The 11,753-nt window shown below is 36.4% G+C and overlaps 2 protein-coding genes and 1 long non-coding RNA gene across 3 annotated transcripts; all 3 read right to left on the reverse strand.

Annotated features, from left to right (window-relative positions):
- LOC113307922 lies at window positions 1-958 on the reverse strand. The gene is made up of 2 exons (XM_026556389.1): window positions 763-958; window positions 1-596 (listed from the first exon to the last, which is right to left on the reverse strand). The coding sequence occupies exons 1-2, from the start codon at window positions 934-936 to the stop codon at window positions 150-152; spliced, it is 621 nt and encodes a 206-aa protein (XP_026412174.1). The 5' UTR covers window positions 937-958; the 3' UTR covers window positions 1-149.
- A 2,190-nt stretch (window positions 959-3,148) lies between these two features.
- On the reverse strand, window positions 3,149-5,734 carry LOC113308740. The gene is made up of 3 exons (XR_003340034.1): window positions 4,340-5,734; window positions 3,832-4,011; window positions 3,149-3,682 (listed from the first exon to the last, which is right to left on the reverse strand). It is a non-coding gene; the product is annotated as an uncharacterized LOC113308740 (long non-coding RNA).
- A 1,232-nt stretch (window positions 5,735-6,966) lies between these two features.
- LOC113311317 (F-box protein At5g07610-like) lies at window positions 6,967-8,328 on the reverse strand. Its single transcript, XM_026560157.1, has one exon. The coding sequence runs from the start codon at window positions 8,326-8,328 to the stop codon at window positions 6,967-6,969; it is 1,362 nt and encodes a 453-aa protein (XP_026415942.1).
- Between the last annotated feature and the right edge of the window lie 3,425 nt (window positions 8,329-11,753).

Here is an 11,753-nt window from a genome sequence, read left to right on the forward strand (position 1 = left end):
TCAATAATAGTGAAATAATTCATGTATCCATTCCAATCCATAGTTGTTATGACATACATACATAATATGATGAGAATCATCTCTGATCCAGTACATACATGATATGATGAAATGAAAAACAGCATGTATCTTTCAAAGGTGCGTTTTATTTACTTACTACTATTTGTATTATAACTAAGGTGGGGGCATAGGAAGATGTACCCAGTGAGACTTGATAAATGTGGGTTCAATACTTGATAACACCTCGGAGCTGGAAAGGCAGGGGTATTTGGATAATCATATAACGTCCATCCCTTAAATCCAGTTCCCACCTGAAACTTAAAGTAAAGCCTGACCTCCTTCAATTTTTGGTTTCCTCCCGGATTAGGAATGCACACCATACCCACAGTTCTACCAAGAAACGCGCTCAACCTCTGATATACAACACCTTCGTCAAGATCTGCACCACTCAACAAAGGAACCAACATTGAGCTAAAGTCTTTCCACTGAACAAGATCCACAACGTTTTGGAAAAAACGTCCTAACTTGTCGGAAATAGGAGCATCTTCCGTGGTTTTTCCATTCCAGACTCCAAAATCCCGCGTTGGTGCCTCCTTCTGCATTAGTCCATATGAGATTTAAATCTTTCTCTATGGGTTTTACAAATAATGGATCGAACAGCATACCAGTTGAGCAAATAGTTTTTGGGTAAATCCACAGTCCGTGGACTGTAAATCGTTTTGGAAAACTTATAGAAGCACACCTTGGATTTCCATCACATACCGTGGAATTCCGTTGCATTGCTAAAACAAACTCATATGTTGCAGCAGGAGCAACAGGAACTACTGCTACACTTCTTGCTTCATATTGTGACAGATGAGATGATACGACTAAAACCAATAAAACAATAGAACTTGTTGAAGAAAAACTCATGGTGTTTGTGTAAGGTTTCTTCATTTCTGAGAGAGAGAGAGAGAGAGTGAGAAAGGTGTAATGTAGAGATTGCTCAAGGTTATGGGTTATTTATAAGGGTAATGGAAGATTCCCACTATCAATTAAATCGTGTCACCAAACAAAAAGAAATAGTTATACCTATCAATCGAAAATTAATTGGCTTCCACTGTAACGAAACAGATTTAAGATACAGCTGTCCCTCATGATGACTTTTATCACTGATCATGATGGCTTTATCACTGATAGGAAACCTCCATCATCCTATAAGTGTTTATATGGGTTGACAACTTGTACAGAAAAATCAAAATTTAGAAAGGATTAGGAATGCTTGCACATGTATCTTTTCATCCACATCCCCCTTTATCTATAAAAGGTATTGCAACACAAATTCAAAAGCGAAACTACTTTAACGAAACCTCTTGTTTTGGAGGCTCAATTACTCTCTTCACTCCTAACCCACCAAACCCCCGACAAATTCAAGAAGCTGCTAGGAAGTTTCTTAATATGCTTTGCAATGGAAAATCACGAGAGAGATTAAAAAGAGAACCAATGAGAATAATTACCGAGTGATACAAGGGCAGATTGTTTATGAATTAAGCTTCTAGTAACTTCCAAATTTTTGGCCAGTACCACTGCAGAAAATGCACCAGTGTTTTAATCAATACATGCAACAAAATATGCAGCAATCTGCTTGGGATGCAAACTAGAGAAAATTAAAATTTTCATTCAGTTTATTAGTTAGTGGGTTTAGTAATGGCCCTAATATCAATAAGCTAATCGGCTGGTTTAAAAATGGGGAAATTAGGGGTTGACCAAAAAAACAAATATTCTCATTCTCAGGTCCACAATTAATTTTGTATACCGTGACACCCATAATTATATGAATCAATACATAACTGGTTATGCATACTATCTTTTCAGTCATAACTCGTTACGCAGCCTAATTTTTCAAGGTATAATTGGCAGCGTAACTTGAACATAACATATCTAAAAATCCGCGCCTTAGAATTTTACAAATTTTATATCGTTGGAAATCTTTTTAAAAGAGTTACGCAACGAGTACAAACAAGAATATCAATTTTTTGTTTTTAACGAAAAAATCGGAGGTGATCCTCATTTTAGGGAAATTTTTTGAAAACTTGATACTTAACCATTATGCAGTCACCAAAAACGATGCATAACACATTCTGCAGACGCATAACGAATTATGCAACCATTTTCTCCACTGCATAACAAATTATGCATTTGGATAACAAAATTATGCATCTATAACAAGTTATATTACCATTTTTTTGGTTGATTTTAGCCGTACATATAAAAAATTGATGCATACTGCAGTATGCATCCATATTTACGGATGCATATCAGGTTATGCATCTATTTTCTCGATGCATAATGCATTATGTAGCCATATTTTCGGACGCATAACAGGTTATGCAGGTTTTCTGGACTGCATAACAAGTTATGCAACAAATTTTGTAGATGCATAACAGGTTATGTATCCATTTTCACGAATGCATAACATGTTATGCAGACAGTTTCTCGACTGAATGACATGTTATGCAGTCATAACCACATAATCATCTTCTTTCATGTTTCATTAACTCCCACACAAACCATTATCTTTCAGTTATTCGGGGGCTCTTGGTCAAAATCATGTATTTACACCATCATCTTCTTTCATGTATTTACACCATCATCTGCAATTAAACCTTCTTTACAACTCATCCAGTATTGCTTACTCCAAGTCAATTCACGGCTGAGAGTTCCATAAAAATATGAAATTCATTTCAAAATCTTCATCGAAAACAAGTTTTGATCATAAATCTATGATGAACAAACCGTGTTCTACAAACCCATTTAGGGATTTTTGCTGCTACCATTAATAACAGTAGTGAATTGAAATTGTAATGAAGAGAATCGGTAGTAAGAGGGTTCGTCGTTAATTCGAAGAAGAAGAAGACGATTTGGTGCTGCTGTTGAGATCAATCGATTTAGGCATGAATTTGTTCTCTAAATCAATCGAATCTCTCCCTTTTTCTGAGATCTAGGTATAGTGGAGAAGAAAAAGACGAAGAAGAAGAAAAAAAAAAGACAGAAACAGAATTTTATATATTTTGGGTTTGAGAATAATTTTCTTCCAGAATTTGGGTGCGCGCCTGTAATTTTGGGAGCGTGGGTTTCACAGTAGAAACATCAGGATGAATGGGTCTCCCTGTAGTTTTCACTTTAAAAATCAGATGAATATATATACTTCAAAATTTTCTAACCAAATTAAGGGACGGGCTATAGCCTCACTTAGCCCCTTGCTAGGCCCGTCCCTGAGGTGCAGGTAAATATTCTCAATTTTCTGGCAGGTTTCTTTACCAGTAAGAGAATCCGGATCAATATATCTTCCACTGCTCTGCTTTCACTATCCTCATAACTTCTGCTAAGCGCCAGAATGCTGGCCTTCCTAGCATACAGGTACACGGTAGCAGAAGCGGGTTCTGATCAGAAAAGCTTAATCTCTGCTTGTGGTCCTCTATTAGTTAGTGGGTTTAGTAATGGTCCTCAAGCTTTTGCTTCTCGTCTGGAGAATTCGCTAATGCTGCTGCGCGGCCTGCGCCTGTGTGATATCCTTATGAGCAGCCTTAGAACCACTTCGTCCCTGACCTCTTATTATTTTTACCAGGAACTTGCTGTTGTTATGGAACAAACTTCGCATAGTCCATATACTGTCATTTCTCATCCATTTTCCATTAGAAACCTGCAAAAAGTCTTTAAACTCAGACGTACAAAACTTCAACCTAAATCTGTTCTATACTACTGCGAAAAGCAGTGGAAATAAATCTTGGGACAATATAAAAATCCAGAAAAGTAGTATTTGATGACATAATCCTAAGAAAAGAATATTACCATTTTGTCCTTTTTTTAGCATGATTCCAGGTAGCAGATTTCTCTGAAATATGAGTAACAGATGACAATTTCTCAACCAACTTATCCTCAGATATTGGCTCCCACCTACTTATGCTGCGTATACTTATACTTCTTTTGTACTTAGGTAAAGAAGAAACGGCGGTTGAGGCGCTCTGCAACCTAACACAAAACACACTGTCCTCTAAGGTGAAAAATGGCCAATGAATTACTTCGGGAGAAAATTAATCCTGTTAGAGTACAGTAGGTCAACTAGGAGAGTGAATAGAGGAGACTATTTGAGCTACACCCTATAATTCAAAGTAAAATGATTCCATTTAAAGTTATATCCTGAACTGCCAGAATAAAACTTTCAGAAATGACATTGAATAACGACTCGGATAAATACTTTATAGGTCTTATTTTATTGTCGGTTTTACGCTATAAAAGTACTTAGAACTGAGGTCATTAATAGAAATTGATTTCAACGTCAATTTAGTAAGTAACATACTTTGTACTCATTGCATCCATGCTCTCTCTGGTAATAGGAAAGTGGTTCTGTATCCCAATCTAGTGAAAAGTGTACCATCAGATGACATCCTTGTAATCATCTGAAATAATAAAGAATCTGAGGAACTCTGGGATTTGCCGCGATCAATGGTTTGTTTTCTCCCGTGTATCCATTAAGGAACCAGATTGCAACACTGAGGCATATTTCTGAGCACCATGATGTGTAGCAGGAAAATGTGAAGTAGGTTCTTGAGAGTAAGCAGTCTGCTGAATGCCATGGGAATTTTCACAAGGAATTGGATTTGAGTCCAAGGTTTTTTGAAATTTAGAGACGGCTGACACAATGATTTTGGGAAGAAGCGGAACCCTGTCTCCAGTAACTGTCATATGCATTACCTGTTTCTTGACTCACCTGCTGTAAAAACTCATGACGATACAAATAGTTCAGTTTAGTTTCAGCCTGAAAAAACAGCACACAGACATATGAATTAAACTTTAAGCCCTCTTACGACCCTAATGACTAACTATATCAGACTCTGGCTTTTTGCACTTATCGCACTTCACCTAAAATAAATGCATATCTTTAGTTCTTTACTACCTTACATTCTACATTTTGCAGTTTAGGGAGAGGGGATAAAAAGAAATGCTAATGTTTATGTATAGTTTGCAGCAAAAGTCAAAAAGATACCACCTAAGGATGAATAACCAAGAAACACCAAATGAGGCTTCCAATCCACAAGTAAAACCAAGGTTGTATATAAATTAACTGTGACAACAGTTACCATAACTCACACCATGTAAGTATACAATATCTGAACTCTAATAGCTCCCTCAAATCAAGTTTCGACCACGTGGTTTACCATGTAACACACACCAAAAAAAATCCTTCAATGTGATATAAGCATCCGACACATGCAATCACGTGCTACAAAACGGAATGGTGACCGCTCAGCAAATTAGCATTACGAAATAATTCTGTCATCAACTAATACCTGAATGGATACCCCGAAGCATACCTGACGATATAAAGGCAATACAACTAAAAATTACACCTGTGTTCTTATACCACTATACGATCACATTTAAAAGAAAGTCTTAGAAGTGCTCCTGCAGTTTCAACGCCACCTCATTTGGTCTCTCCTATTTTGAATCCTTGTGGGATTTGAGTATCAATTCCCAGCATAAAGAGTTGATTCTAGTTATATGCATCCGCAAGATAAAAACAGTAACAAGCATTGTCAACCGTCCTGCACACTTATTAAACCAAAACTTAATCTATCAATTTTTTTGTACAAAAAACTGAGAAAATAGGCCTTCAGTAATCATCTAAATATTCCAAACTCGAACCACATTGAATAATCAATGGAAAATAAGATGAACAACAATTTTCACCAATATTTTAAATTTTCATAATACAGAACCAAGTTTACCATTGCAAAGATATTCAGTGACAAATAAGAATTTTCTTTCCACTGGAAAGTTGGCCATTGATAGCACATGGATGAAATCACATGAAATAATCAAAGTACACTGAGAATAGACAACAAGCCCCGCCATATTATATATTGAAGCTAATTAGTGACTGAAGCGGCAGTTAAAAAATAACACAAACAAAAAATATAAACAATTTGGTGCTTACTTGGATGAATCACTGGTAACACACATCTTTCAGTAATTCTAGGAGTTACATCCACATCATCCCCATCATTGTGACTTGGTACCACAGCACATGTGCTAGTTTGAGCTGCAAAAAACCATGCATACAAAGTTACAACACATACACGATTACAACATATCACTTTTTAAGCAATTCAAACAACCTGAAGTCACTCACCGCTCGATTGAAACTCAATGTCCAACCTCCTACTCAATTCATTGGCGCTAGCACTGGCTGTACTTCAGCAGCTCCCCAAACCACTTTGTACAATCATATCATTACCAGTTATAAGACTCCTTACAATCACATCTTAACCAGTAACAGTGCTCCCTGAAAATGAACCGCAAAAGTACTCCACTCCACTTATAAAATGCTGCGTTTCAGATACTGATATGAGCAACATCTTTGAACTTGGAAGTGGTGGTCTGAACTAGTCATAACAAGAAAAACAGCTGAGAAAGCATCTAATAGAGATGCCGGGTCTAGGGAATACATTTCGTAGTATTGTGAGAAAACATACCCCTGTCCTACAAGAGACATTGCCCTTTGTATCCCGCTTACCTCAAGATTTACTTGGTTAAAATCTCTCTCATTGACTTTTTAAAAATGTCAAAGTTAAACACTACAATCAATGAATCACTTAACGGTTAACTTTCAATTTGTAGGTACAAGAGCATGGATTGTCAACAAAATTCAATGAATCAAAAGAACCTATTCCGAGGGTGAAAATTTAAAGCTGGAGCGGAACAAATGTAACTTCAAAATCTTATCTAAGAACAAAAAGATATAGATCGCTGCTTGTTAAAGCAGTAATCCGAGCTAATAATGATAGTAAACAACAGAAATACATATATATAGCCGGTTCATTTCAGAACTGGTTGCATGATATAAAACAAGGGATGAACATGCCATTATTAACTCCAAGTTTAGCTATAGTATGGTGTAACTACAGAGGGACCCCATTCAAATATTCAAACACAAGCAAGTGACTCTATGTACTGATGAACATAACCCCATGTGCCATAACTTCGAGACAAGGTGAGACCAGTGGAACCATTGGTAGCATCGAAGCGATAAATCTCCTTAAAGCTCATCTCTTTCAGATCATAGGATATAACTTCAGTGCCGTTTATCATCAGCACCAATTTCTTTGATGATTTCTCTTCATCTTCCCCGACAAACAATACCAACACATGATATTCAATGTTATTGTTAATAAGCAACACCATTTCTGGATATGCAGTTATAATTCTTTCCAGGTCGAGCTTGTATAAAGGATTCCACCCACTGTAATCTGTTTCCATCTCCAAGATGCGATAAATTTTGGGACATGATTCAAGAAACCCTACGAGATACAAATGATTTCTACACTCTCCAATGTACATAGAATCCCAACCGTCATCATCATTAGGTACATCTGGTAACGGCAGTGGTTTAACTATGTCTTGTTCGATATCAAAATACACTGATGTCTCATTATAACCAGTCGAGATCCAATGAGAACAACCATTCCAAAACACACCAGACCTAGAGAAACTAAGAGCAAGTGCTGCAAAAGGACTCACCTGAGAAAGCCTCCATGAGTTTGTTTTAGAGGAGTAGACTTCGAAATTGAAGAGATTAAATTCATGGATTTTATCTAAATCTCTCCAGATGCAGATAACTTGGTAGTGATCTGGGGACTTGAATGGATCAAAAGCTAAGGATACACTAAAAACTCCATTGAAAGAGACGACATCTCTAAAGGGAGATCGTGGAAGACTTTTGTATTGTTTTGTGGTTGGATTGTAGATGTGAATGTGCTTGATACTGTTATAAGGCGGTTTAGTCATACATGTCATCCTAGTGCAACACAATAGACCATTGCAAGAATGATTAATTCTTAGGCTACTTTCAGTAATGGGACCTTTCCAATTTCGCGGTGGAACTTCCACAAAATCTAGGGTTTTTAGGGGAACTCCTCCGCCACCAGTAGTATTATGACTGTCAGCGTCATTGTTAAGGAAGACAGATGGAAATTCAAATTCTGGATCATCAGGAGGACCTGAAGGACGTCTTAATTTCTCTATGAACAACCCAGGGATTTTAAAGCTTCTATTCCGAAGAGTATGATTCTTAGCAAAATATGGGTCAGAAATGAGAGATAACCATTTTTTGGATACAGATTTGAAGATCAATAGAGATTTCACGGGTAGACATAATAAAATCTGTGTTAAAATATCAGAATTGTTGGCTATTTGTGTCGATGATAACGATGAAGAATTTTCTATAGGTAAATTCATACCTGATGACGATGATGATTGGCTATCATTTCTACTTCCTGAAGACGACATCCTGATCCGAATCAAAGCAAGAAAAAGATTCAGATCTACTAAGAGATTCAAACGCCGGCAAATCAGAACTCTCAGATCCCAGAATCCCTCTCTTTATGTCTTTTATAAAGATAACCTGATTTCCTAGGAAATCAGGTGAAGTAAGGTGGGAGAGTTGGTTATAGCAATCCCTTGTTCATATTATAAGGGATAACATTGCTTTTCAAGTGACCACCTCGGTAAATAGAAAAATGATACAATTCACCTCAGTAAATAAATAAAAAAATTAATAAATTTCATGAATCACACCAAACATACAAATCACCTGTGAGCCTTGGCATTTATTCTTTTACTTTTTTCAATTCGAAAGTTCTTCTAGAAATCATGCAGGTGCACAATCACATAGCGTAGGTTCTGCTCTGCAGATATGGAATTAGGTTGGGACAAATAGAAAATAACAAAGAGTATTTCAGGCACGACCAACATATATCAGTATATTGTCTCCTGAGATTGTGTCCTAGGTAAAGAAAAAATGAAAACAATAATGGATGGTTAAGAACGGCCCCCTAGCTCAGCTGGTCATCCCCGTTCCTCAAAGTTTTCATGCGCTCCAGGAGGTTCTAGGTTCGAGCCTCTAATGACGTAATATTGCAGGAATTAGTATGGATGGTAGAGTTAGCTCTCCCGCTTCGGTTCCCTTGACTAGGTTACCCATGAGGCTCGCTGGTAGGTTAGCACGGCAACCTGTTCAATTCTCGTAGTAGTGCGTTGTTGGAGCTTAGCTTGTTAGGGTTCCAACTAGTTAATGTAATACTCTTTATCTAATAATGAAATCAAAGTATTATAATGGATGAATAATTTTTTATTCTTTTTTTTTTCATACCAAAAATAATTGGATGAAAGGTAACTTATAATGATAGTAAGAAAAAATTTCCCAAAACATAGTGGTAATGCAATTGGAGCACAAAACGAATAAAGTCTACAATTCTTTGATGTATTTACGAGTGTTTAGGTTAATAAATGTTACATTTTGCACTAAGGTCAGAAGAAAATAATTGTTTTGCCTAGAAAGTTACACATGTTTGTTTGAGTCTTATTCATGATTTGAATCTTACTCGAGATAAATCAGGTGTTACATCGTTTGTTTTTTTATTTTTAGGATGTCTGATTCGGAACTATTTGAATCACATATTATTTTATACCTGATTCACTGAGCACGTGTATATTATTAGAATAAAAAGACCAATTCTGTGATCTATTATTTTGTAATTTTAAGGTTAGATATAAAGTATTTGTTTCGACCGAGTTGATTCATACAAAAACAATTCTAGACATAGCAAACCAGATTCATACCTAGACAAGTCAGTTGAGTCCAAAAAAAAATGTTAGTTGGATCATTTTGATACTCTTTATTACTTCTAGTCAAACGTCCATATGCCCGAGTTGTATGATTGCAAATTGTCCCACGACCAACCAGTGACGGAGCAAGACTTTTACTCATGTGGGGCAAACTCATACAGTAAATTTTCGGGCATAACGGTGGTTTTGCGGGCGAAGGTCGCACGATTATTTTTTTTGGCATTTTAATTGGTTTTCTATCATTTTCTAAGTGAAAATCAAGTTACAAATTATAATTTGCTTGTATTTTGTGCATTTTCAATTATTAGGTTTACAATTTTTCCAAGTTAAATAAAACTTTTATTTTATCATACGTATTTTCCCCCACAAGGCATTAAAATTACAAAAACTTAAACCTAATTTAATGAAATTTCAAAATCCGACCCCACTTGTCCCTCTTTCCCTCCGTCCCTGCGACCAACCATGGTGCACATTGTTAGAGCACTGCTCGGTCGAACTCGCAAGCGTTGCTATCTCAAGCTTGTTTGTCAATGTTAGTGATCAAAACTATAAGTCTTGATTTCTAGTCTACTTATAGTGATGTCTCGGACTAGGATAGATTGTGTAGTTGAGAATTAGACTTCACGTTCATCAATTGAAGACGAAAACTACTAAGGAGATCTTGTGGAACTTCATCAACAAAAGGTATGTGGAGACTAAAACTCATCTATCACTTGGAAAGTCTATTCTACTTTATCTCCTATATTTAGACATAAGTCGTTTTACTATATGGTTTTCGATTATGCACATTTGAGATTTCGAACTGAGTTTAACTCACTTACATATTTCTCGAAATAAGTGTTGGTAAGCTTTTGCTTCAACAAAGTTCATCTTATATTCTTGACGAAAGTCAAAAGATGGTCATGTGAAAATCTCCGAGTAACATCTTACATGGTTTTTGTGATACAATCATTTGGTGTAGACTTGGAATATTTCGTGATGATTATTTCAATAACTTGAAAATTGCTTTGATGGTAATAATGTGTGAAAATGGCTATTTTCATCCTCTAAGAAAGTTTCAATGATTGAAATAGAGAACACTTAACCAATTGGATTATAGACATGTTATGCACGCTTGCATATATGTGATCCATGTCCGGGAACCATAGTACGGATACCCGTATGCGTACCTGTTGGTCTGAGAAGTCCGGGAACCTAAGTACGCGTACCAGTATGCAAACTAGCGTAAGGTTCATGTCCGGAAAATTCTGCTGGGTTTGGAGGTATGCGTACCCGTTCGCATACTAACGAAAATCAAACTTGGTCCGGCTATTCAAGTATGCGTACCCGTTTGCATACTTGAGTGGTTAAAGAACTAAAATCGGTTGTGACATGAACAAATACAATTATATATTAAGGAATGCATTCTATACAAAGCGTGGCTATAATGTTCATGAATTGATTCGAGTGAAGAAAACCGATTTTGCTTCAATTGTGTTACTGTATACTTCTATGAGAATATATCAATTGAATAACTCTTTAACTAGTTTCATTTGAGTCATTTGAACTAGTTATGTTTAAGACGAATAAGGTTGATATGAGAGTGTTCATATAGGTAACCTCGGTTAACTACTGTTGAGCCAACATGGTGTACATGTTTAGGTACGGTTACATAAACCTAAATGAGGGTACATTTCATTTGTGTATAACAAGCTAAGTTCGATCTAACGTTTGAAAGATATTAGCTTCAATTTAATCAGGTTTTCATCTAACGGTGAATATTGAATGCTTTGTTACCAAGGTAACATTGATTGCAAACCCTGATTTGAAAAGTATATAAAGGAGAATTCTAGCAACTGGGAAACCTAATCCCCACACCTCCTGTGTGATACTATTTGCGACTGGAGTCGATTCTCCTTTAACCTTAGGTTTTTCACGAAACCCTGTAGGTTAATGACTTGAAGAATTCATTGGGATTGTGAAGCCAGACTCAACTATTTTCTCTGTAGTTGCGTGTTCTGATCTTTCCATGTTATATCGTATTGAGTACTATCTTGTCTAAGATTTTCTCGAGATTGATCTTTGATAGTCATGATAAAAAGAAGTCA

This window comes from Papaver somniferum, chromosome 9 (genome assembly GCF_003573695.1).
Source record: "Papaver somniferum cultivar HN1 chromosome 9, ASM357369v1, whole genome shotgun sequence".
Classification (NCBI taxonomy): Eukaryota; Viridiplantae; Streptophyta; class Magnoliopsida; order Ranunculales; family Papaveraceae; genus Papaver; species Papaver somniferum.

Coding starts and splice junctions, on each gene's coding strand:
- LOC113307922 (XM_026556389.1), bottom strand. CDS start 936: ATGAAGAAACCTTACACAAACACCATGAGTTTTTCTTCAACAAGTTCT. Junction 597..762: donor CAATGCAACGGAATTCCACG/GTATGTGATGGA, acceptor GGACTAATGCAG/AAGGAGGCACCAACGCGGGA.
- LOC113311317 (XM_026560157.1), bottom strand. CDS start 8,328: ATGTCGTCTTCAGGAAGTAGAAATGATAGCCAATCATCATCGTCATCA.